The following is a 26,532-nucleotide window of genomic DNA, read 5'->3' as shown; positions in this document are numbered from 1 at the left end:
GGCTTCCCCGTGCTGCAACCGGCAGCGGCCCAAGACCGCCCCTTTTGGGCAGTCTGTAACGGGCCAATGTTTTCAGGTAAACTGTGTAATAAAAATCACATACAACATTTTTTTGTTTTGTTTTGTTTTGAAATTACCTTCATATTGTCTGATACATGGCTGCAGAAAGTATACTGTTATTTTATTTTTTAATAAAAAGGTTTTTTTTTGGAAAAATTAAAAAATGTAATCACAGAGAATATGAGAATTCTGCTAAGTATATTTATTAATTACATTTAAATATGTTCACTTATTTTACCATAAGGTGATGTCATGGCTTACTTGTACTAGGGTGTACTGTATGTGAGAAAATATCTATCAGAACTAAAAGGCAGAGTTCAATACTCTTATGCAAATGCAGATTAATGTAGCCCGTTTCAGACATCCTCTTTAGGCATTGTATCAACACATGGGCTATGAGAAGAGTCATGTCAAGTAGTCAAAATACCATGTGCTCTGACCAGATCCTCCTCAAGTATCTGTGCACACAGGGCACACACCTATGCAAAAGGGAAATGTGTACCTATGTCTGCAGGCCCTGATTGCTGCAAACATTTGTACTCCATAGATAGATCCAGTGAGTGAGAGAAATGTCTAAAGAGGGTTTAGGTCTATTTGTGGGGAGCACATAGGGGGACTTGGGTTCTTGTTTCAGTGTTGGCATTAAATTGCCTCCCCTTCAATCAATATAACTGGCAATAATTGAAAACAGATAGCGGACATTAAAAATAATTTATAAATTAATATTTGCTTACCACTTCTCCTCCTCTACTTGAACACCTATGGATTGGAATTTACTGGTTGCTCTGCTTTCACTTGAGCTAGAAGATTCTTCTCCATCAACCTAATAGGATAACCAAAGAGAAAAGAAAATAATGGCATTGTGGAACATTATTAAAAGGTTTTACTGCACATTAGCACTTTTTCTAAATGTCTCATTTAGAATTCTATTCAAGAATCCACACATCAGATTGATAGAGTTTTATGCAAAAAATGGAACCATCTTCCTTGACATTTACCAATATTTCCAGAAAACTATTTAATTCACTTCATTCAATATCTCTATGGACTGATGCAGACCATCATAATACTCCAGCTTCCCAGTGGTGTGGGGGTGGTGATATACAGACACTGCACGCCGCAGGAATGTTGACAAGGTGTTGCTGCAGCAGAAAAGCTGCTCTTTTTCTGGCACAAAAAGGAGTGGCATTTTGCTGCCTCATTTTGTGCTGGAAAAAAGCTGGAGTGGGGCCACTGCATGTGGTTGCCACGGTGCCCACCTGGATCTTTCAAGGGCGCCATCACGCTGCCCCTTTGGGACAGTCTGTTTTGACCCTACTTTGACTAAATTTGCCAGAGACTGGTCAGATCTCAAGGTAGAATCTTAAGGAGAGATTAACATCACACTATTATAGTGGGTTGATGATCACTGGAGTTCACGCCAACTAAATATACCATTTGTGCCTCCATGGTTAGAATACTGAAAATATATTTTTATATGTGGCTGTAGTCCCTATAACAGCTTTGTAGTAGGTGAAGGGTTGGGCAGATGGAAATCTAATCTCTAATGTCAGATAATGGGAGCAGGATTAAGTGCCCACTCTCAAGATAGCAACGAAACATCTGATATTTCTCCGATTACTGAAATTGTGAATATTATTTACTTAAGTCGAGTACTTTAAATTCTTCCTATCTTGTTCATGGCGATGTAAGGATAGATGAGAAATACAGTTGAGGAGGGAAGGGAGAGATTGCAAGATTCACAATCTTTACAATGTTTAATTGAATGAGGGAGACAACACGCTTGCCATGTGAAAGGATGCAGTTTCTATACCCAGTTTCAATACATGTGCTGGAGACCTCATTCTGATCTCAGGAGTGACCCATGGCAGCAGCCACTGTGCCAGGCAGCCTGGCATGGTCACCTGTGCAGACAGGTGCATGGCATGGAAACAGAGGGTGAGAGAACGAGGGCAGGTCAGGGCCGCTGTGTGTCTACTTCTGCAGTATCCCGGCCAGTGCAGACAAGGCCTGAGTTTTGTTTTGTTTTTTAAATTCTTGCTTCCAACCCATTTTTTCCTCCTGTGATATCTCTTTTAGACTGTAAGCCTGAGGGCAGGAACTGTCTTATCACTATTTTTGTAAGCTGCTCAGAAAGAATTTTCTCAACTAAAGAGTGGGGTGAAAATGTTTTAAGCCAATAAGGAGAATATGAGAACACCACCACACAGTGAGGGAGTTCCTTATTTCAAAGTATGCCCCAGGTAAAAATAGCATCCCACATTAAACCTGCTATTCTCAGAGACGATGCTAGTTCCCATACATTTGAACCAGACCAAAGTTTAATTTATATTATACAAGGGTGATTCAGACAGGTTTTATCCTTGTGCCCTCCCTGCTGATTTAACAACTAGACTGAACAATGCTGCTGCATTCAAGTGAGTAACAGTTGTTATGCACTGCATGAATAAGCAGTGACAATTCAGCTAAACTGGCTGAAAACATTTCTCTGGTGATAGTGCAGTGTAAATCATTGCTTTACACATTCTCTTTCAGTGATTTCATTCATGCTTTCCTGACTCCTGCTGGGTTATGAATCAGAGGTTTAGGCTTCTATGTACTAATTCAAATAAAGCAGAACATATTAAACAGCCAGAAGCACTGCTAAATTCTTACAACTGATATGTTTAAGATTAATTAATGAATCTTGACAGCCCTAAACATCCATCCATAGCTATTCAGGCTATCTAACTTACAAATAGAAGAAGTAATCAAAACAAAGGAATTAATAGTTGACTGACTTGAAAGGTTCTTTAAAAAATTGCAACCTAATTCTCAGTCCATGTGTAGCCCTATCCATACATGCTATTTGTACCTGTATTCCAATGGACAGACATCTATTTTTCTTGAAGTGATCTCTCTTTCTGTCATCTGCAGAAACAGTGGCAACAGTAGTAGTGGTAGTAACAGTAGTGGTGTTGTTGCCCATATGCTGGCTGGCAGGGCCATGGATCTGTGCATTGGCTGCCTCGATAGCAGCTGTCAAAGCTTTCATACTGTCCAAGCTTTCTGTGGAGTTGCTAAGTCCTGACTGGCTGATGATATCTCCCCTTTGTCCATGTCCATCCATGTAGGCATCTTGAGCAGATTCTGTGCTGCTCTGGGCTGTGATAGAGATAAAAGGTTTGGTGGTAGTTCTTGGTGGGACAGGAGGTGGTGTCTTCTTATATGTAGTGATGCAAGAGGAAACTAAACAGAAAAGAAAAGAAATGACACTGTATCTGTTTCAATCAATTCTGCTAGCCCTTCCACAATTATATTTTAAAACTTGTCAAAAAAATAACCAACCAGTTTATAAAGTGGGCCCTTTGTATACGTGGGGGATCCATTCCAGACCCCCCTCCCGTATGACCTCAAGTCCTGTTCGTTTCAATGGCTGTGTGCGCCATTGTAACATTCAGGGTTTTCCATCCGCGTAAGTTTAAAGCTGCAGATGGCAAGCCCGTGCACTCTGTATACTGAACATCTCATGCTAGATTCTCTAATCATGCTAAATTTATTAGTGCTAGCAGCAGTGGCATCCCCACCCCTAGTGTCACCTGGTGGAGGGGGAGGGCTAGTGGTGAGGGGTGGCAGTGGCCAAAAGTGGCTTCATCATCAGGAGATCTTTGCTGCTGCTGCAAAGTAGGGGTGGGGCCACTTGACCCTACCTTTTGCCACTGTGGTGGCAGCCTCCCCATGAAGAGGCCATGGCCACTGCTGTGGAGCAGGCCCAGGTATGCTCAGCCTTTCTTTTTGTGGTGATACCAGCAGCTTCCACTTAAGGAGACCTTTGCCACTGCAGTGAAGCAGGGGTGGGAGCGCTTGGCCTCCCCTTTTGCCACTGTGGTGGCAGCCTCCTCATGAAGACAACATGGCCACTGTGGTGAAGCAGGGCCAGGTGAGCTCAGCCTTCCCATTCCCCACCATGGCAGCCTCCTTGTGAGCAGACCTTTGCCGCCAGAGTCATGCAGGGCCAGGCATGCTCGATCTTCCCTTTCTTGGTGGCCTCCTTGTGAGGAGAGCTTTGCTGCCTTGGTCTGCTCAGCCTTCCCTTTTGTCATGGTGGCAGCAGCCTCCTTGTGGCTGTGGCCATTGCAGTGAAGAAGTGTTGGGCATGCTCACCCCTTCTGCTTTGTTTTCTCATGCAATAAGGCTCATTGTATTAATTGTTTTTATTAGTAGAAGTTTGGTTGTGGTCAAATAAATCATGGCTAAATTATAAATGCTTTTCTCTTTGTTTGTTTTGGGGAAGCTTACTGAACCAGAATCCCCTCTGACGCCACAGCTACAATTCTCAGAATTCCATAGCATTGAGCCATGGCACTTAAAAGTGATGTCAAACTGGATTATTTCTGCAGTGCGGATGCAGCCTTTGTTTTTAAAGTACATCTAGTAGGTTGTTCTAAACCTCTAAGTACTTCTGTTATATATGGATTAGTTTTTTTTTAAAAAATTCAATGTTTCATAACATTTTACATGTTGAAATGAGGAGCCAGGGGAGAAAGGCACAAAAGCAAGGCTGCTTGAAACAAGTTAATGCAAAACTCTTTGGTTCCTTGAGTCACTTTTGTATAGAGTGACTGTACCAATGCAAGAGACAAACAGAATGCAAGTCATAAAGGAGGAGGGGGCTGAGGCCCTTCATTACTGGAAATGATGCAAACTACTTGCCACTCCTTTGCTGAAGTTACAACAAAACAATGCAAAAAAAAAAAAAAAAAAAGCCACAACATTTAGCACATGTTTCTAAATGTCAACACTGACCAGTAGACTTCAAGAATCTCAGCCGTGGTGAGCTAACAAAATGCATGCCTTGGTTTTATTTCCAAATGCTTCCAAGAGCCTAGCAACTTAAGACATGGCAACCGTTTTGTTATTTAAAAGGCATTTCATTTTATGCCAATGGCAACTTTTGGAAAACAGTTTTACCCCCCCACCCCCACCCCTAAGTTGAGAGGAAATGTGCTAACTTGACACTTTTTGTTTTAAAGCCAACAGAGTGTGCCAAGGCTTACAAGGCTATGTGTTCAATGGGCAGAAAATGGGCATTATCACTTTCCTTAAGGCAAAGATGAGATGGTGGCAACCATTTTAGAAACAAACCCCAGGCAGACAGATTCAACAGACAGGTAGCTCTGGAGCAGAAAATTGTAGATTTATGGAGAGACCACTGCATCTTTACTCTTCTGCCTCAGTGACTATAAAGTGGAAACATCAGTACTGTAGTCTCCTTCACATAGTTATTGTGTTAGCCTTCTTTCATATTATACAATTATAGCACTTCAGTACCACATTAATTGCCACAGGTCCATCCTATGCAAACCCAGGATCTGTAGTTTTGTGAGGCATTCTTTGGTTGTATCTGCACTATAGACATAATGCAGTTTGACACTGCTTTAACTGCCATGGCTCTATCCTATGGAGTTCTGGGATTTGTAGTATTCTGAGATATTTAGCTTTTCAGAATTGCATAGGATGTAGTCATGACAGTTAAAGTAGTGTCAAACTGCATTCATTCTGCAGTGTGACAACAGGCTTTGTTAGAAAATTCTAGTGCCTCACCAAACTACAAATCTCATAATTTTGTAGGATGCAGCCATGGCAGTTAAAGAAGTATCAAAGTGCTGCAACAGTGTAATGTGAACCCAGGTGTGTTTAAACAAAACCACTTCCTATGTTCAGGAGAGAAGGGGAGGCCAGATTTCTATGCTGCCATCTGGAAACCCTTTCCTGGCCGTATATTTATTGAATGAGAGAAGAAGCATGGCATGTTCTTCAACATATATATATAGACATACTCATGAAAGGGGACAGCCTTTTTGGTTCAGAATCCTCCCTCCATCAATGAAAAGATGCACTTGTGGACACTAGGACCTTTCTCATGCTTGTTGTTTGCACAATTGGTGAGGGCATCAGTCAATTTCTTTGCTCTGACAGCCCCTCATACATATATGCTTTGATGCATGAGCAGACTGACATGAACATCCATAGGAAGCGAGTCAAATCCTGGCCTACAGGGATAACTACAGTTACAAAATATATCTTACTGAAAATAGTGGGGCAAAAAGAAAAATCTAGAGTTGGATCTAGGACTCCAAAGTTGTAAATCTGGTGATCACATTATCCATTGTGGTATCATGGCGCTTAGCTGGAAAGTATTCAAATCTGCATGAGGCTTACAGTTTAACAATGAGTCTATCACTATCTCTCAACCATACATCCCTCACACAGGGTTGCTGTGAGGATACAAATGGAGAGGGGGGGGTATGTATGGCCTTGAGCTACGTTTGAGATCAGACAGGCTAAAATGGGATAAATAAATTTAAGACCAGGAACTTGACTGCAAATGTATAACTACATGTGCATGGATAAGGAGAACTACTATAATAATCAATGCAATGAAACAGAAGCTAACAACAAAAAGGAAGAAGAGGCCTTTTTGGCAAAATCTGAGAAATCAAAGGAAAATTTAAGCCAAGAGTGGGGATGCTATATAAACAACAAGGAAACATGTTACATGATCAAGAAAAGATGATGGGAAAAGATGATGGAAACAATACACAGAAGAACTATATAAAGGGGACATATTCATTTTAAAAGGAACCATAGGATGATGAACCTCAAAATTTAAAAAGTGAAATGAGAGTTGCACTCAGAGCATTTGAGAGAAATAAATAATCAAGAACTGATGTCATACCAATAAAGCTGCTCCAAGTCACAGAGACAGAATCTACTCTAGTTCTAATTAAATTATGTGAATAAATTTGGAAAACAAAATAACGGTGCACAGACTGGAACCACTCAGTATCTATTCCAGTCCCAAAGAAAGGCTTTGTTAGAAAATCTGTCCTAGATCAGATCAGGCCCAAACTCTCCCTGGTAGTAAAGATGACTAAACTGAAGTTGTCATATTTTGGTCATATCTTGAGAAGAAAAGACTCACTAGAAAAGACTATAAAGCTTGGCAAAGTGGAGGGCAAGAAAAAAAAGAAGAAGATCACTTTCCAGATGGGTAAATCAAAGAAACCACAACCATGAATCTGCAGGAGGTGAGCAGGCCTGTTGAGGATAGGGTGACTTGAAGGTCTCTCATTTGTCATGGGTTGCAGTTGACTCAAAGGTAGTTAACAACAAAGAGGTACACAGTGTAGGGAGAATGTTCTCCACAATTAGTTCCCAGGTATGTGACATACTATTTTCCTTTGTTAGAGGTATATAATACTACAAAATTATGGTCAAATCCAGTTCTTGAAATTATGTTGAACTTTGATCTAACTTAAAAGTCCTCTGGTAAAACTAGGGCCCTTGATGATGTTATTGATTGCCAAACTGTGTTTTTTAATCCACCTTATTCCTTTGCCCCCACATGTTAGAATTTTCTATTATTCCATGGAAAACGCGCGTGCGCACACACACTGTTTGACTTTGAGTTTGCTTGAGCTGTATTAACAAAGATAATAAACATTACTTCTTGACCTTCATTGTTCTTAAAAAGATTTAATAAGCAGTCTTTATCACATTTATGTTACCTGATAGGATAATATTTATGTCAATGGAAAAAGGGAGGAGGTTTCTTCCTACAGCTAGTATTTCCAAAGAGCTTAGTCATGCTACAGGAATTCAGGACAAGGAGTGCCAACCATCAAGTAGAGAAGGAAGTAGAGGAGCAAAATATTTTTAGGCTCACTTAATGACAAGAGGTAATACTGAATGTTTTATTATAAGTGTGCTTCAGAATGACATACTATCTAAGAAGCACAGAAGAGGGATGGCATGCAGCTATGCTATATTCCTAGCTTTTCTAGAACTAAATGACAAGCTGGCAAATGGATGCACTATTCATACAGTAGTCAGGGAATGGGAAGGAAGACATTTACAGAATCTTTCAGTTCAAAACTCCCATGTTAGCATTAGCTTAAGGAAAGCAAATAATCCTTATAACCAGGTTCCTGTCTCTTGGGGGAAAACAAGTTAGGATCAGAAGGGGCAATATCTAGTAATAGCATGAGTTAGCAGGTAAGGGTGGAAGAATTAAACAATCTTTTATTAGAATGGATTGATGCAGTCCATGTTAGTAGCACTTGCATCCCACTAGTAACTGGGAGAAATAATTGATAGAGTTGTCTTAGGGTTGCCATAAGTTAGGAACCACAACAACAAGCTTCACACATCTAAATTTCTGACATAATCATTACTGCCTATACTTTTTGCATTTCACTCCTCTCTTAGTTTACTTTTTTCTGCTCACACTACACATGTGCGCCAAGTCCGGAAGATATCAATCTCAGGCATCTGAAGAAGTGAAGAAATGTATGCCAAAATATTAGTCTTTAAAAGTGCCAGAAGACTCTTTGGTTGCTTTTGCTACAAGACAATAACCTGGTATACCCTTTGGAAGCTAGGGAAAAAAGTGTGTGTGTGTGTGTGTGAGTGAGTGAGTGAGTGTGTGTGTGTGTGTGTGTGTGTGTGACAGCTGAAACCATATGTAGGTCAGTATGTTGTAAAAAAAAAGGTTAACAGTATTATTCTATATATAATTTGTTACTTCTCCTAATTGTAGCAAATCCTATTCCCTTTCCTAAATAAGATTTAAATCTCTCACACATGCACACACTCAATATGTGTCTTGATGGCAACCAATACAGTTGCCCAGAGTGACAAATTCCTAGCTATCAGATTGAATGCCATCTGCACAAAAAAGGAGTCCTATTGACAATTCATTTACAGTCACCCTGGGGCACAGAGAGAACCATTCCAATAAATCAGGCCTTGTAAATCCCCCATTGTTTAGAGTCTTTGGACGATATCACACCACTTAAATTGGAAGTATAATCCAGTGTCATCCTGAACGGAATCATGCATATTCACGTTACTGAGCGAAAGGTTACCACACGTGATGGCTGGCGGTCTGAATGCATTCCGAACGCAATCACGCATCAATCCACAGTTAAGTAAATTCGGTGAACTAGCAAAGTCACAAACCCTGTTCCTAGGCAATTTTGCACTCAGTACGCTGTTGTTTGGTGTGATGTACATGTTTCCTTTGGTCCCGGTTCCCCCCCCCCAACCTGGAAGGGGGGGGGGGAGTTCCTATGAAGCCACGCTACAATTCTACTTCAATTTTGCTTCTGCTTATCCTTCAGCATTGCTGGGGGGGGGGCTGCTGCCTGCTAATTAAGAGACATGGACCAGGAGCTATTGGATAACCATTATATTCAACTTTTAATGTGACAAGAATGAATATATGCTAATTTAAAAGTGAATACAGCATGTTCTTTCAACCATTCTTCCCGCCCCCCCAACCTCTTTTGTCAATTGTGGGGTTCCTTGGTTTCTCTCTCTCACTCGCTTAAATATGCTATGTTCCAGTCATCTGGAGTCTCACTGAGCATGCGCAAGAGTGCCAATTCGCAATTAAGAACCCACCAATGTGATGGCTTACTTTGCATGGAATCTGGGTCACGTTCGGGGAGGCCATTATAGCAAATTTAAGGTATGATAAGTAATAATGTAATTGTGTGAATTTTCGAATTGATGCTATCTTCTCTTTCAAAATTGAGAGCCTCTTGTCCCATTTGATAAACTCCAGTGGCTAATGCAAGCCAGTAGAATTGCCTTTTGCTTTGGAAGGTAAAGGAAGATTTGGGATCCTGGGATACATGAAATTTGAGCGGGTGCTAGACCAAGCTTGGCATTTAAACAAACCAAGTCTAAAGCATAGGCACATATTTTCTTCTGAAACATCACACTTCCTTGGACACAATAAAGCACATACATTTACCCTGGGTCATGTAAGGGAGTATCAAAGGCTCTCTGAAGATAGGGTCACTGCATGTGAGACTTCAAACACAAGATTTGATTATTCTAGCTTATGCTATGCACCATCTGCCTCTGGACTGATTTCTAATATTATTATGAGGCTTTGGGTTACATTTCTCTACTTCAGTAATTTTGTAGCTGTCGACAACTTAAAGCTTTTATAGCTGAACAGCCTAGCTTTTAAATGGGATAACTGATTAACAAACCATTAAAAATATTCTCAAATCTCAATATAGGTGCTATTCTAAGAATAATAAACTCACAACATTTTTGCCTGGTTCACTAAACTAAATGAACTTTTTGCAAACGGGGAAATGGTAGTGATGTATTTTGAAATGCATTCATCTGTTGTGATGTACCGTATATACGCATTTAGAGCGGCCGAACGTCTTTGGAGAAAGTCCAAAGAGTGGGCTGATTTTATCCATTTCAAATTTGTTCTTTCTTCCTTCTCACGGGCCCTCTCTATGGCTAAACAGAATTATTACAAATCATTGATCTCCGCCAATGAGAGGCACCCGCAGCATTTGTTCTCCATCTTCAACTCGTTGCTTAAACCTCCCTCTCCTCCTGTCTCTTCATCATTCTCTCCTAATGACTTTGCTAATTATTTCATCTCTAAGATTTCCACTATTCGCTCTGAGATAGTCCCCCCCCCCCGATTCTTCTTCTGCTCATAATCTTCTATCACCCTCGCCTAACAAATTTTCTGTGTTTCCTCCTGCCTCTTTGGATGAACTCTCTTCACTTCTGAACTCTTCCAAACCTGCAACTTGTTTTCTTGATCCAATTCCTACTCGTCTTCTAATCTCTATAGCTCCCTCCTTTCTGCCCTCGCTTCTCCATATCTTCAATCTCTCTCTCTCTACAGGCTCTTTCCCCTCGGACTTCAAACATGCTCTCATTTCCCCAATTCTGAAAAAACCTTCTCTTGACCCCTCCTCCTTGTCTAGCTATCGTCTGATTTCTCTTCTTCCCTTTCTTTCTAAGGTTTTGGAACGGGTTGTCTATTCGCGCTGTCTTGAGTTTCTTGAAGCCAATTCCATCCTCGATCCCTTTCAGTCTGGCTTCCGCCCAAAGCATTCCACAGAGACAGCCCTCACTAAGATCTTGAATGACCTTTTACAGGCCAAGGCTAATGGCCTTTACTCTGTTCTCATCCTTCTTGATCTGTCTGCAGCCTTTGACACCGTTGATCACTGTCTTCTAGTTGATATACTCTCTGACCTTGGGTTCTCAGACTCTGTTCTCGACTGGTTTAGATCTTACTTGTCTGGCAGATCTTTTGCAGTGGTTGCAGGAGGTCAGACTTCTTCTCCTGTTCCCTTATCTGTTGGAGTTCCCCAGGGCTCTGTTCTGGGTCCCCTTCTGTTTTCTCTCTACACACTGTCCTTAGGAAAACTCATCAGCTCTTTTGGCTTTTCCTACCATCTGTATGCCGATGACACCCAGCTGTATCTTTCCGCCCCTGACCTTTCTCCAAGGCTTGAACAGCAAGTTTTGTCTTGCCTCACAGCTGTCTCGCAGTGGATGCGCCATCGGCGTTTGAAGCTCAACATGTCCAAGACGGAGCTTCTTGTCTTTCCTCCTAAGCGCACCCTTCAACACTCCTTTTCTGTCTCTGTGGACAACATTTCTATTCAACCAGTCCAGCAAGCCCGCAGTCTTGGTCTTATCTTTGACTCTTCTCTGTCATGTATCCCTCAGATCCAGACCACAGCCAAGGCTTGTAGATTCTTTTTATACAATATTGCCAAAATCCGACCATATCTCTCCGCCTCTACTGCCAAGATCCTGGTCCATGCCCTAGTGGTCTCATGACTTGATTACTGTAATGTCCTCCTGGCTGGGCTTCCTCTTTCTCACCTCCGTTCAGCATTCAGCTGCACGAATCTCTGTTCAGCATTCAGCTGCACGCATTATCACTTCCACCCACCGCTCTGACCACATCTCTCCTGTGTTGGCATCCCTTCACTGGCTCCCACTCCCTTTCCGCATTCAGTATAAGCTCCTGCTGTCCACGTTTAAAGCCCTCCATGGACTGGCCCCTCCCTACTTATCAGACCTTCTTTCTCCTCACCTTTCCACTCGGGCCCTCCGTTCTGGTAGTCAAGGTCTGCTGTCTCAGTCCAGGATTTCCTCTGCCCCATCTCGGATTCGCCCCTTTTCACTCGCTGCCCCTCACTCCTGGAACCTTCTTCCCCCACAAGCAAAAGCCATCACTTCTTTAACCAGCTTCAAAACGGAGTTGAAAACCATCCTGTTCAGAAAAGCCTTCCCAGGCATTGCATAATTGTCGCTTACTATTTGATGTTCTTGTGGTGCCTGTTTATTGAACCATTTCCTGTATTGCTATGTACTGTATATGTATTATCCTACTTGAGAGTATGAATTTTCCCTGGAAAATGATTAACCATCCATTATGAAGCCTCACCCTCCCTCCAGTCCATCTGCCTTGGTCCAGGCCTTGGAGGTAGAGAGGAACTGCTGGACCTCTTACCCTTTCCCTCCACCACTCCCTTCTCCTTCTGTGTCATGTCTTTTTAGATTGTAAACCCGAGGGCAGGGAATCGTCTAACTAAAAGATTGTATGTACAGCGCTGTGTAAATTTACAGTGCTTCATAAATAAAGGTTAATAACAATAATAATAATAATAATTTTTCACAGCAGCAGCAAAATAAGCCCTGATTAGCTTTTCCAAAATTAAAGCTTTTATATAAATCTACGTACAAAACTTCACTTTGAAAATTGTAGTCAACAGACTGATGTTATTCCTTTGTCTGATGCAGGGAGATCTTGGAAGCTAAGCAGGGTCAGCCCTGGTTAGTACTTGGATGGGAATACCAGGTGCTGTAGGCTATATTTCAGAGGAAGGAATTGGCAAAATAATTTCTTGAGTGTTCCTTGCCTAAGAAAACCCTATGAAATTAATGGGGTCACCATAAATCAACAGGCTTGAAGGAGTGGGCACACACATTCACACAAGCAATAGTCGGGAACAGAAGTAGATCTGAAAAACAGGTAGATTTCTGGGTGATTCAGAGTAGACAGGCAGGCATTTCTGAATCTAACAGACTATTTTAGACTGTACAACTGTTTTGAGAAATGATAGTTTTTTTATGATGTCACACTGTGCAATTTTTGTTTCTCCTCCAGCATCCAGCTGTTCTCTAGCTATAACAAAGTTGTGGAAGGTTTTAGCACAACCCTTGATATTCATGTTACAACCACTGTTTTCTCTCCTTTGAGACATGTCTGAAGTGATCATGCTATTCCCAGGATTCCCTCCATGGAACTCAACACCCCCCTCAGAAGTCTCTGCCCCCCCCCCCCCGCATCCCATTCATTGTCTTGCTTTCTATTTTCTATATTTAATATTTTTAAAAAGTGGTTTTATAGTTATAATGCTAAAGCAGGCGTGGGAACAATATGGCTCATGGGCTGCCTGACCCTGAAAGCCCACCAACCCTCCTGCCAGTGACATCACTACGGAGGTCCAGGGATGTGCACTGCACCAGGTGGCATCCTAAGAGGGGGTGACACCACTTGTCCTCAAACATCTTCCTTTGGGCAGAAACAGGCTGTGGCATTTACCTGTGTCCCATTAAAATGCTGAAGAGATGGTGTGAGGCACAGCGGAAGGAGAAGGGAGAGGCTCCAGGGTTTTTTTTTTAAATAAAATTTCAAATTTCAAAAAAATATTTTTAAAAATTTTCTTTAAAAATACAACATTTAATCAAATTTTTATTTTGAGCACATGAAACTATGTATTTGTTAATACACTTAGGCCATGCATATGATATTGCAATTTAAAAGTATAATTTTCATTGTGCTTGTTATTTATGTCACTGCTATTACCATCAAATCCAGTGATATATGGGAATTATGATGTATGAATAACATTAGTACAAAAAATTACTAAGGATTCAATATTGTGTGGCACAGGAGGAGGTCAATTTGGGGTGACACCATGGGTTACCACACTGGGTGACACAAACCCTAGTGACGCCGCTGCCTTCTGCAATTTTGTTTTTAGAAATCAGTGTGCTTTCTAAGCAACCTTTGCCTGAAAATTGTGCATAAAACCACAAACACATGAAAGCTGGGGGAAACTCACTTTTACACAAATTCTAGTTTCTCTCCCTGAAATACATCCACTTCCCTTCACAGTCCGTCTTAGAATAGTTAGAGAAAGTAATGCAATGCCACTTCCAGTAACCATTTTGAGGGGGAATGCAGAAGAAAATAGAGGTATTTGGGCCTGTTGGGGAAAAACTAACTCCTGCCCTTCTGTGCTAGAATGACAGAATGCTTTACATGAATGCTATATATGAAAATCATTATAGCGCTGAAGCTATATAATTCTGCAATTGACAGATTTTTTTCTGTTTCTTTTTAACATTATATTTCACATACACTAGAAGAATGGTCAGTTTCTACCTGTGCCTACTTATTCAGTCAGACCTCCATATCCACCGATTATTTATCCATGGATTCAAGCATCCATGGTTTGATTATATATATATATATATATATATTCCAAAAACCAAACCTTTGTTTTGCTATTTTATATAAGAAACACCACTATACTATGCTATTGTATATAATGGAACTTGAGCATCCACAGATTTTGGCATCCAAGGGGGTGTGGGCATGGGGGGATTCCTGGAACCAAACCTCAGCAGATACCCAAGGCCCAGTGTACTTGCCACCAGATGACATAGTTCTTCTCCAAGTGTTGCTCTCTGTGTGGTGTTGGTGGTGGTAGTAGTGGTAGACTCTGGCTACCAGCAAATTGTTAAAGTGTAACTGGAAAGTGCACCATTGCTTTCAAAAAATGGAGAAGGGAGAATTCATTGCTACTTTGAAAATGCAACTTGACCTCCTCTTTCATGGAGACAATTGAGACCCAGTATACTTGCTTTGTGGTTGCCAAGGAGGGACTAAGGAGAAAGCACAGTGTTTGTTGATAGTGTTTTGGTCTGGTATGAATATAACAAAACACACTGCACTGGAGGGTTCTGGGCCCAAACTCAAAAGATTTACCCTTGACTTTCTCCCCACCAGTAAGGAATAATACCCATACTCCACCACAAAGATACATGACTCCCAGAACTGAGAAATCAAATAAGGTGATATGACGGCAATGTTTAAATATTTGAATAGATATCATATTGCGGATGGAGCAAGCTTGTGTTCTGCTGCTCCAGAAACCAGGACACAGAGCAATGGATGCAAGCTACAGGAAAAGAGATTACACCTTAGCATCAGGAGGAACATCCTGATGGTAAGAGCTGTTCAACAGTGGAAGACACTGCTGCCTTGGAGTGTGGTGGAGTCTCCTTCTTTGGAGGTTCTTAAGCAGACACTGGATGGTCATCTGTTGGGAGGGCTGTGATTGTGTCTTCCTGCATGGCAGAAGGGAATTGAACTGGATGGGCCTTGGAAACTCTTCCAAGTTTTCACTTATATGATTCTAACCTAAAATCGTTATGAATATTTCAGTAAGTGTAAAGTAATTAGTCTTAATTGAATTCTGCCTTTACTCACTATTCTTCAGCACTGAAATATTTATTGTTCTAATTTATTTACATCTAAACCAGTTGCCTTGAGTGCCAGTCTAGGAGAAAGGTGGGATATAAATAAAGTGATGGATGGATGGATGGATTCCATCCTCCTTTCTTCCTCCTCACTTTCATGTTCTGATCCTCACAGCATCTCACACTCACACTGTCTCCACTAATCATCAATCATCTGCAAATAAATTTAGCAATACTGTTCTTGTCATCCACTAGTCATAAACCCTCCCACCAGTACTTACCATCTAAAGCTGCTGCCACATTGCATAATTAATGCAGAGTGACACTGCTTTAACTGTCATGGCTCCACCCTGTGGAATCCTGGGATTTGTAGTTTGTGTGTGTGTGTGTGTGGGGGGGGGGGGAATTTGCCAAAATACACACACAAAAAAAGATGACGGAAATGGCTGAAAACTAGAAGGTGACATGGAAGCTTTTTCCACACGTTGCACAAAGAGGAGATATCAAGGAATGGGGCCCCAGGAAGATGATCCCTAAAAGGAAGAGCCAACAGGAAACCCAGCCACAGAAGGGGTAGTGGGACAAAACAGGGAAGAAACTTGTTTGGAAAATGGGCATGGGGCAGCATGAGAAAAGGGGAACAAAGGATTTTAGTACCTGGAAAAGATAACAGGGAAATCAAAATGCAGATAAATCAAATCTCTCAAACTTCTGCTGGCAAGGAGATGTGCAAAGACAGCATTTATCACCTTGCATATTTCTTGAGATTTTATCGAGTAATATACAGAGTTCTGATTAATTTACCATTTCCTGGGCAAGCCTAAATCTTGGCATCCCAGCAGTGTGGTTTTTGTAATGTGAAGATGATTTTAATTGCTGTCTAGCAATTCGTTTTATCTCTCTGGAACAAAAGAAGAGCAGCAAGCCTCCAGGAGGCCTTTACTGCCTGGTTTGTGCCTTTCTGCAGACTGAGTCACGCTATAAATGTCAATAAGAATTTAAATTTCAAGTATACTCCCCCTATTTAATTTAAGGAAGCTGTGCCCTATTTAAAATTCAGGTTTAGATCTCTTTCAGGGAATTTACCAAATGCAGGATTTTGTCTTTCTATTTTCACATCAAAATATCCACAAGTGTCTATTAAACAGTGTTCCAGGAAGCATGACTTTTTGCCTCTCCCACTTCTAGTGGTAACCTCCCATATTTCCCTGGAGGTGGGGGGGCATCCCTTTGAGGTACAATGAGTTCCTGCTAGAAGGAATCTGTACACATTTGCATACAAAATAGAGTGCTCGCATATTCAATTGCCAGAAAAGAATGCAAATTCTAATAAAGTTTTCATGCTAATTTGTTACTTTAGGTGAACTAATTACTATAAATTATATTTCAAAGAAGGCAGGTCAAATTCATTTCCTATTCAAATGAATCTAAATAAATTCTGCAATGTATTTGTGTTCTACTTCCAGACCAACCTGATTCAGCCCTTCTTTATTTAAATTCTCCAATATTAATTTCTCACTCAGTTTCTGCTCCAAAGCAATTCTTTACAGTAATAACCCCATTGATAATGAACCACCTTAAATTAAAATAAAAATAAACAGGTTGCATACATATTGGGGGAAGAGCTACACGAGACAAAGTGTCCAGAAGATTATCTTTCTTTTTAAACTTTCAGTTAAAACACTGGTGAAGGCAGTAATTAAAGGATGTTCCCTTGAGAAAATCCACCAGCACAGTCAAAATATCAAGTTGCTTTTGCTGTGGTTTCCCCAAGATCCCACCTGTTCTGGATTTATATCCCCCTTGAATTCTCAGGCCCATAGCTTTGGGCATTCTCCTCTGAGCCTGGATGCCCAGGATTCAGCAGTGGCCAGGAGAGCATTTGCGTACATCAGCTGTATCCATTCATTGAGACATCAGATCTGGCCTTGATTATATCCCATTTGGACTACTGCAATAAACTATGTGGGTCTTCCTTTGGAAACTATTCAGAAACTTCAGCAGGTCCAAAAGGCTATGGCCAGAATGTGGTTTGGGAACAGTTTACCTTAAAACAGTTTCACTGGCTACAGGCTCATTCCCAGACACAATTCAAAGTGCTGGTGATGATCTATAAAGCCCTATATGGCTTAGAAGCACACTATTGGAAAGTTATCTTCCCATATGAATCTGACAAGAGTTTTAAAGCTCTACAGGAGAGGGCCTTCTCAGTGGCTGCCCACACCCTTTCAAACTCTCTTCTTCAGGAGCCTGGGCTGGCCCCCTTCCCTGCTTTCTTTTTACAGGCAGGCAAGGACATTTTTCATTAAACAGGCTATTAATGTGTGAACAGGGAGCATTCATATTGGGATGTGCTTTTTTAAACTTTTGTATGTCTTACGTGATTTTATACTGTTTGATATGATTTTTAATTGTTTTTAATTTTTTATTGTTACTTTTTAAAATGATTCTCTTTGGGAGCTGCCTTGGGTCCCACTCTGGGAGAAAGGCAGCATACAAAATAGATAGACACTAGTCTTCATTTCACACTTTGCACACTGCTCACTGGCCACTTTTCGGTGTCCTTTGGGCCTTTGAAGGATGAGGCTGCCAAACAACCAGGGACCATTATGCTGCAGATGCCTCTGTTATCCACATCCAAGAACAGAAAGACCCATGGCTGAAACTATGGTACACCCTCCTGCTCCAGTGTGAGCTTCTTCTACTCCTGGGAAGCAAACTGGCATTCTCACTGAGCTTGAAAGTTCAACTGGGGTCCTGCTGTGATGTGTGCTATAATCTGAAGTTTGAAATGCCCCTCAAAAAATGGTAGTGCATTCCACAGCTTGAAAATACTTATTTTGTTGGACTATTCTTCAAGGTCTCTGTATGCCAATGTTTCCCAGACTTTAATATGTATGGTAGCATGCAGCAGCCAAGCTGCTGGTTTGCTTTTAGATTATTATTTTTCATTCATGAAAAAGAAGACCACCCACCTTCTGTGTATGTCTAGCAGAAAATGGATACTAGCCCACACAACAGTTGAAATACCAGACATATGAAAAAGAACACCTGGTCACTTGAAAACATGGGCCAATATGGGTCCTAGTTAGTATTTTGGGTAACCGCTTAAGATGTCTAAGCTTCACAGACTTCTATGAGACTGAAGTTGTTTGTACACCTACTTTGCAGAAAGTGTCATGAACTACGTGGAATATTTGTTTCCAGGTAGGATCAGAGATCACCAGTGAATACCAGGTGCTATAGGCTGTATTTCAGAGGAAGAAACTCACAAATCTATCTCTGAGTATCCCTTACCTAAGAAAACCTTATGAAAAATCCATGGGGTTGCCATAAATCAATAGGTGACTTGAAAGCATATATACCGTATATACAGTGCACCCTTACTTTACATGGAGATCCGTTCTGGACTTCCCCACGTAAAGCAAATACCGCCTATGCTCGAGCCTCATTTAAGTGAATGGGGCTCATGCACACCCTAGAGGATGCACCGCCCCTTCTCCCCATACAGCTTTCAACATATGCTGAAAGCCACGTAAAGCGCGCCCGCGTATGACACAGGCACACTGTACTTGACTGTGAGTCGAGAAATTTATATCCAAAAATGGACTCCAAAATCAGTTAATACTGCTTATAAGTTCCTAAATGAAGTGCCCACTTTCTTCCGTTGCCAGGGATCTTCAAACAGCTCCCCATCTGAGTCCCTACACACACTCCTCTCTCTCTCTCCCCCTCTCTCTGTGTGTGTTATCCCTCTCAGCCTTCCCTTGCAGCTAGAATTAACAAACATCTGCTGAGGCAAGGGACAGAGAGAGAGAGTATGCCCAGACTTGTATCCTGTTTTGCAAGCCATGAGCCTTGGAAATCCTGGGGGTGAAGAGAAGAGAGAGGGGGGCGGTTTCTACCCCGTTTTGCAAGCCATGAGCCTTGGAGATGCTTTTGGTAAAGGGGGAGAGAGAGAGGGAGAGGGAGAGGGAGAGGGAGAGAGAGAGAGAGAGAGAGAGAGAGAGAGAGGTTTGTTTCCCTATTGTCCCTGCCAAGACTGTGACCTTTGGGAGAGGTCCAGAGAGGGAGATGTAGGGAGGAAAGTGGTGCCTTGTTTCCCTTTTTAGATCTTTTGTAACATGCCCCAGTATTTGACCCTTGACTTATCCATGGGTCATATCCAAGATCCATGATCTTGGACCCCAAAACTGCCCTCGACTTATATAGTGTGCCTGTCATATGCGGCTTTCAGCTTATGCCGATGGGGTTGCAATGGCACGTGTGCCTATGGTGCATGCACCGCACCGCATATCATATGGGTCTTAAGCATATGCGTTATTTGCCTTACGCAGAGGGGTCCGCAACGGATCCCCTGCGTAAGACAAGGGTGCACTGTACATGAGGTCGACTTATACACAAGTATTTACGGTACACACCTGCAAATGTTCATTATCTTGTCCCATAAAGCTGCAATCCTATGTGAATTTAGTTTATTGTTTTTTCCCCTTGTGGATTCCAGTTACAATAATCATGCTATCCAATGTTGGTGTGATTCCCTTGTATCACTCATAGGAATAAATTCAATTTCTAGTCCAAGCAGTTGGCACATTGGATGATGGAATTTATCTATTTCTATTGAAATAGGGATTTTGACTATACCTTTGCCCAAAGGAATAACAATTTCCTAATCTAGTTCAGTATCAACGTTCATATAAAATTTGTAATTTTAACATACTGTAAATAACAGCAACTAGTTTAAGCAAAACAGATTACACAGAATGTGGATTCTATGCATTCTGAAATCCACACTGATTCATGTTCATGTCTTTCTGAATCTCACACATGTGTAAATTATCCTGAAGATTACTTTAGGTCTACAATGTTCTGAACAGAATTATATTACTGTTTGTTAGGAAAATGGTGCCCTCCACATTTGGGAAAAAAAAGATTTATGAGGTCAGTAGCAGTCCCCTCCAATTCTGGAAAGTTATGTTTGAAACCACTCCTAGATTTAGAATTACTGAAATGTGTTTAACAAAGAGTACTAGACAATATCCCATGGTAAATATAAGGCAAAGTGCCAGTTGGTTAATCAGCTCCTTCTGAGGTTACGAGTATTATATTGCCACACTGCCCTTTGTTTAAGGGTAAGTGATGTGAAACTTGAAATCTTCTAAAGCCCTCTCAACAGGCACATTTCAAATCATGGATATCACCTAATATATTTTATGTCCTAAAATTCCTCTTAAAATAGGCAATACCCACTGGCCAGTTATCTAACGGGGGTGGGGGGTGGGGTGGGGGACAAAACTGCCTAAAACAAGTTAGTACCTTTTGGCTAAGTGCTATTTTCTCCATTCCTTCATGTTGTGTGGAGGATAGAAAAATGGCTAAGTCAGTATTCCTAAAAGGAAAAACAGATGTGCAAAAACATAATAAGATCATGGGTCTCAATTTTAAAAAAGTTTTTAAAAATATGTTAAAAGCTGAATAAAATAAGTATTTATTTTCCTTTGTTTGATCACTGATATCATTTGAATCTATTTCAAATTATGTATTTTTGAAGCCCATGCCATACTGTGTGTTAGTCTTTAAGGTGTCTCAATGCCCCTTGTTAGCCGATGTGGACTAACGCAGCCACTTTTCTTTTGTAGAGCTTGGAAAGCTTCACTTTCAATAAATCAGTTACTTCTTGTAATTCAGTTACAATGTTTGAAAAGCAATTAATTGTCATGATGATGAAACAGTGGTCATGGGGTAAATGCACTCCTTTTTATAGGTTGGGACATGAACATGAGTGAAAACAATTTAATTATCATGAGGATACCATTGAACATGCTCTTCTAAACATAGGTTTCTACGAATTCTCACCACTTATGGTTGAAAACTAGACTGAGCTGATCTTGAGTGAATTTTCCCTTAGCTTTCAAAAGTTGTTACATTCACATTTCACCCTTCTATCAACTCCTAACTCTCATACACTCTTGTTTCATGTCATGGCTTGGGACTCAGTTTACAGAGTAGCAAATTATATAATTCTGAAAATAGACATGAACTTCTATGTGCCAGACATATGACAAAGTAATTGCGGGAGTTGTATTACCATCTGGTAACAAGAGTGTCCTCCTCCTGGGAAGCTTCATTTTCTATTCTGTTCATTGCAATCTCAAAAGGCAAACTCACCAACTGCCCTCTAGATTTTTGCACTACAACTCCCAGAATTTGTGATAATTAAACCAGCTGGCTATAGAGGGTCTAAAAACAAGACCTCCCCCAGTCAAGTAGAACCCAAAAGGTGAGGAGGTAGTTAAAATAAAGTAAGTGACAAAGGAAAATGACAAGTAAAGAAACATAAAGAAATCTGAGGAAGCAGACCAAGTTTACACATGGTTATGTCTCAACTTCTTTCACATACTAAGATGCTACAACTTCTTTTTCATACTGATAAAGAAGTAAAGTTGGCAGTGGCTCTTACTCTCATATTAAAAGGACAGAGCCAAATATTGTGGACAGACTGCTTGTTAGAAAGAACTATTAAAGTTAGTGATACTTGCCTCCTGAGTCAAAGGTGACATGATCTCTTGTCATTAGAAAAGAACTAATGACCTGCTTTTGTGGACAGACCACCAAAAAATTATTTATCGGAATGGGTTATGCAAAGATTTTTAATAAATAAATGTCTTGGTGGCTGCCCCTAGGCTTTAGGATTACCTTGTAAGGTGGCTAGAATGGCCACCTTCTAACTGTTCTTCCACTGTCCACACTCTAACAGGCTTATAGAACTTATTAAAGGACTTTTTAAATTGTACTCTTTGTCATTGTTGTGTTCCTTCAAGTCCTTTCTGACTTATGGCGACTCTAAGGTGACCCTATCATGGGGTTTTCTTAGCAAGAGTTGTTCAGAGGAGGTTTGCCATTGCCTTCCCCTGAGGCTGAGAGTGTGTGACTTGCCCAAGGTCACCCAGTGGGTTTCCATGGCCAAGCTGGGAATTGAACAGTGGTCTTCAGAGTCTTAGTAAAACACTCAAACCAGTATACCATGCTGGCTCATGTACTCTTTAACAGTATTGTTTTTAATCTGCTTTTTATTATTTTAATTGTATGTTTTAAATTGTTTTTTTAATGTTACTGGTATTTTAATTTTGTTTTAATGGTGACCTTTTGTATGTATAAACTTTATTGCTGTATTTGTTTTAATTTGTAAGCTGTCTTGAATCTAGGCTCTGGGGAAAGCAGGATAATAATACTAATACTAATAATATAATAATAAAACTTTATTTCTATACTGCTTTTCCATCTGATCAAAGTTGTTTACATAGTAATCATAAATAAGCATACAATTCAATTAAATCATCAATCTCAGAATGTATCAGTCAAATCCTAAAGTGAACTTCCATCGGGGAGTAACATTCTACAAAGAGTCAGGTGGGTATGCCAACCGAAATAAATGTGTCTTCAAGGCCTTGTTAAAGGCATCCAAGGTGGAACAGACCCGAATTTCATCTGGAAGTTTATTCCAGAGGGTTGGAGCTGTCGATGTAAATGTCCTTTGGTGAATAGATGTCAATCTCATCCTAGGGCACTCTAGCAAATATTTCCCTGTTGTTCGGAGAGTACGGGGCAGATTGTGTGGGAAGAGGCGCTCCCTCAAATAACTCGGGCCCAAGCCATATAGGCTATAAGTAAAGATCATCATTATCACATCTCTGAATTGTCCCTGATATCCACGCATGATCCACAAAGGATACAATATAATCCTGTACACAGAAATCACATATTGGGCTATATATGAACCCAGGGGTGATGGAGGACAATTATACAGATTCCATGGAGTGGCAAAAAAGAAAACAAAAGAAGCCAACAGCAATCAAGTCCAAACTATCTTTAGAATCCAAAATGACTACGGTAAACTAAGGTTGTGGCTCAGTTGGAAAAGATGGTAATGCTAGGAACAGGATATTATAGGTGGAATGACTCAGGGTGCATCTACACTATTGAAATAATGCAGTTTGAAGTGCTGGTGCTTCACAAAACTACAAACTACAAATCCCAGGATTCTATAGGATGCAGCCATGGTAGTTAAAGTGGTGTCAAACTACATTATTTCTACAGTATAGATGCATCCCTAGTCCAGGGCGTTATTACTTTTACTTTGCAAGACTTGGAGGTTGTTCATTCATAGGATTGCCATATGTTGAAGATGGCTTGATGGCAATTAATGACCACTGGAAATGCTCAAACATTAAAAAATTCACTGATGAAATCTACTAATGAAATCTGCTTCTGTCATAATGAATTTCTTTGGCAGCTTATCTCAACTTTACATTTTTTAAAAAAATAACTGTACAGAAGAGATTAGTCCAAGACATGACTCAAGGCAAAGTTAGTTCTAAACAACATGACAAAATAGGCAGATATAGTGAATCCCCCCCACACACACTTCATAGTGTACAATATAGGTGATAACTAGAATTTTGGTACATTTGCATTCAAATGTGCCAGAATGTAGCCCATACCTTGTTCTGATGCCTAGTTTCATTCATAGCAGGCACTCATGATAATTTAGATGCCTTTAAAAAACCCGTTTAGGATCATCATGGCTTCAAAGGTTTATTTATGGCTTATAATGTGTGCTGCATCTAAGGATACTTCAGCAATGACTTAGGAACCTTCTCTCTTGTCCCCTGTGGGCATGCAGGAAACAGCTGCATGCTCTACATTGCATTTCTCTGTCATCAGTTTTTCCCCCCTTCTTAAATAGTAATGTGATATCCAAAACAGTCACTGCAAGATCAGTTTTCTTTGGAAGAAAGCATTCAAGAAATCCATGCAAAAGGAAAGAGAATAAGCCTTTTGGGCTTGTAGAGTTAGTCATGAAGGCTAGCTATATTGCAATAGGTTTTAAAACACTTTGCAATACTTAGATTGTAATTTTCTGACCCAAATGAGAAGTCCAAAATATTCCATGATATAAAAATATCCCGTCCAAAGGAGTGTTTATGAATGCAGAATCAACTGTGTTGACTTAGGCACACAAAGCCAGAAAACACTAAGGTGGAATGAAAGTGAAATAAAATCAGATAAAATATACATACACTTCTGTTACTTTGTGCCATATTTCCTGACTCACTCTGAAGAATTCCAGTAGCTTCCTGAATGGGAAAAACCCCTCAATTCTCCTTGAATGCAAATAACCTACTGACAACCAGAATACATCATTTCTGCTTCGTTGCATCATGTTTCACCAGTAAAAGGCATGGTGTATTTTTTGTTTCAAACAATTACATTTTTTAGAACAAAAAAGGATTCAAAAGAGATTTTCTGTGACATTTTTTTCTCCCAGTCATTTTTATTTACAGAAACAAATGTAACAGAATAAGTTGCTGAAACTGGAGGACACTATCGACAACTATGCAGGTGGCAAAAGTAAAGTATGCCTATATTGCACAAAATATGACTCTGGAAAACTAAGGCTGAATCTGCACTGCAGAAATGATGCAATTTGACACCACTTTAACTGCCCTAGCTACAGCCTATGGGATCCTGGAATTTGTGATTTGTTGTGGCACCAGAACTCTCTGACAGAGAAGGCTAAATATCCCACAAAACTACAGATCTCAGAATTCCATGGCATTGAGCCATGAGAGTTAAAGCACTGCATTAATTCTGCAGTGCAGATTCAGCCTGAAACATCCCACTGTTAAGCCTACCTAGCTTTCTATGAGCTGCATCCTTATTTTCAAAATCCATTATAATATATCAAAGAGATGTGACAAACTATTATTCTTAATAATAATACTGTATGTAGCAGTTAGACAATGTTCTTGGTGCTTCGACCACTTGTACATTATAGAGGTTTAGTCTCACTGTAAGATAGGTAAATAAATGTTATTTTATATTTTGTTCCTCATATTACTGATGGTGGTATGACTGAGCTTGAGAGAAAAGTTTTGCTTTAGCAGAGGTGAAATTTATATACAGCAACATCCTGTTCAACAGTTTAATAACTTTCCAAACATGCTTGAGGAAAAACATAACTTGCTGGCAGAGGACACAGTTTGCATGCAGAATTTCCAGGCACCATACCTGACATATCCAGGAAGACCCCATAAGGATTCCTGTCTGAAATCCCAGGTGACCTCCTGGCAGTCAGAAACAGTGGGCAGTACTGTGCCCAGTGGACTAGTGGTTTTATCTGGAATAAGGCTGCAGTCTGTGATTGCTCAATATCAGCTTGTAGTCATAGTGAGAGACTGGCTCCAACAGAAATAAAAATGAGGCATAGAAGTGAAATCAGATGAAATTGAAGAAAAAGGGCAGTCGGCTGCAGTCTTAGAGCCCTTTCACACCACTCAGTTATAACACTGGATATTATCACATGGGTGTTATCCTGTCCTTGTCCTGTTCCTGTCCCATGTGATTGCAGGAAGGACTTTTAGATGACGTCGAGCAGATCCCGTCATTAACCTGTCTGAAAAGTGTGATTGATCTTGATTGCACAAAAGACTTACAGATGATGTTGTGCAGATCCCGCCATTAACACGCCATTAAAGCGACATTGGCTGACATTTTGCAATAACAGAAGTTTGCGTTGTAATGCCGCTTTAATGATGGGTTAATGATGGGATCGGCGCTATGATTTAAAAGCCTTTTGCGCTATCACAGTCATGGATGGGTAAATGACAGGATATGGACAGGGGAGTGATCCCATCCCTATCCTGTCTGTGTGTGATAATTTCCTATGTGCTGCTTTACCTTCTATGGCAACAAGCAATGGAAACCGGGGTTTCGCAGTTCAGGAAGGGATATTTACAATTCTTAGCCAGGGAGCTCTTGTGCCCCACCAAACTACAAATCTCAGGATTCCAAAGGATGCAGCCATGGCATTTCAAGTAGAATATAGTGCTATAGCTGTATAGGGTAAAAAAGGCCCACTTATCTCCCCATTTTTCCTCCTAGCATTCTTGTGGCAACATTATTTCTTAAATAACAACTTACAAGGGAAATGCAAAGTCAACCCAAGCAGCAAATGAAAGCATCACTGTGACAAAAAAAAACCAAGTGCAGCAGTTAGCCAAAGGGCTGCAATAGCACAAACCTTTAGAA

General features: G+C 40.6%; 1 protein-coding gene across 5 annotated transcripts in view; it reads right to left on the bottom strand.

Annotated features, from left to right (window-relative positions):
* The window catches only part of LOC121917319 (disks large-associated protein 1-like), a 412,347-nt gene that overhangs the window by 36,200 nt on the left and 349,615 nt on the right, over window positions 1–26,532 (bottom strand). For all 5 annotated transcript variants that reach the window (XM_042443197.1, XM_042443195.1, XM_042443196.1 and 2 more), the window contains 2 exons: window positions 2,915–3,288; window positions 795–883 (listed from right to left, as the gene is read on the bottom strand). In XM_042443197.1, coding sequence (XP_042299131.1) covers window positions 795–883; window positions 2,915–3,288 — 463 coding nt within the window. The remainder of the gene's footprint in view (window positions 1–794; window positions 884–2,914; window positions 3,289–26,532) is intronic.

The sequence above is a fragment of the Sceloporus undulatus genome, unplaced genomic scaffold (assembly GCF_019175285.1).
Source record: "Sceloporus undulatus isolate JIND9_A2432 ecotype Alabama unplaced genomic scaffold, SceUnd_v1.1 scaffold_15, whole genome shotgun sequence".
In the NCBI taxonomy this organism is placed as follows: Eukaryota; Metazoa; Chordata; class Lepidosauria; order Squamata; family Phrynosomatidae; genus Sceloporus; species Sceloporus undulatus.
Note: the sequence above shows the minus strand (reverse complement) of the source record. Positions and strands in the feature narration are given on the sequence as shown.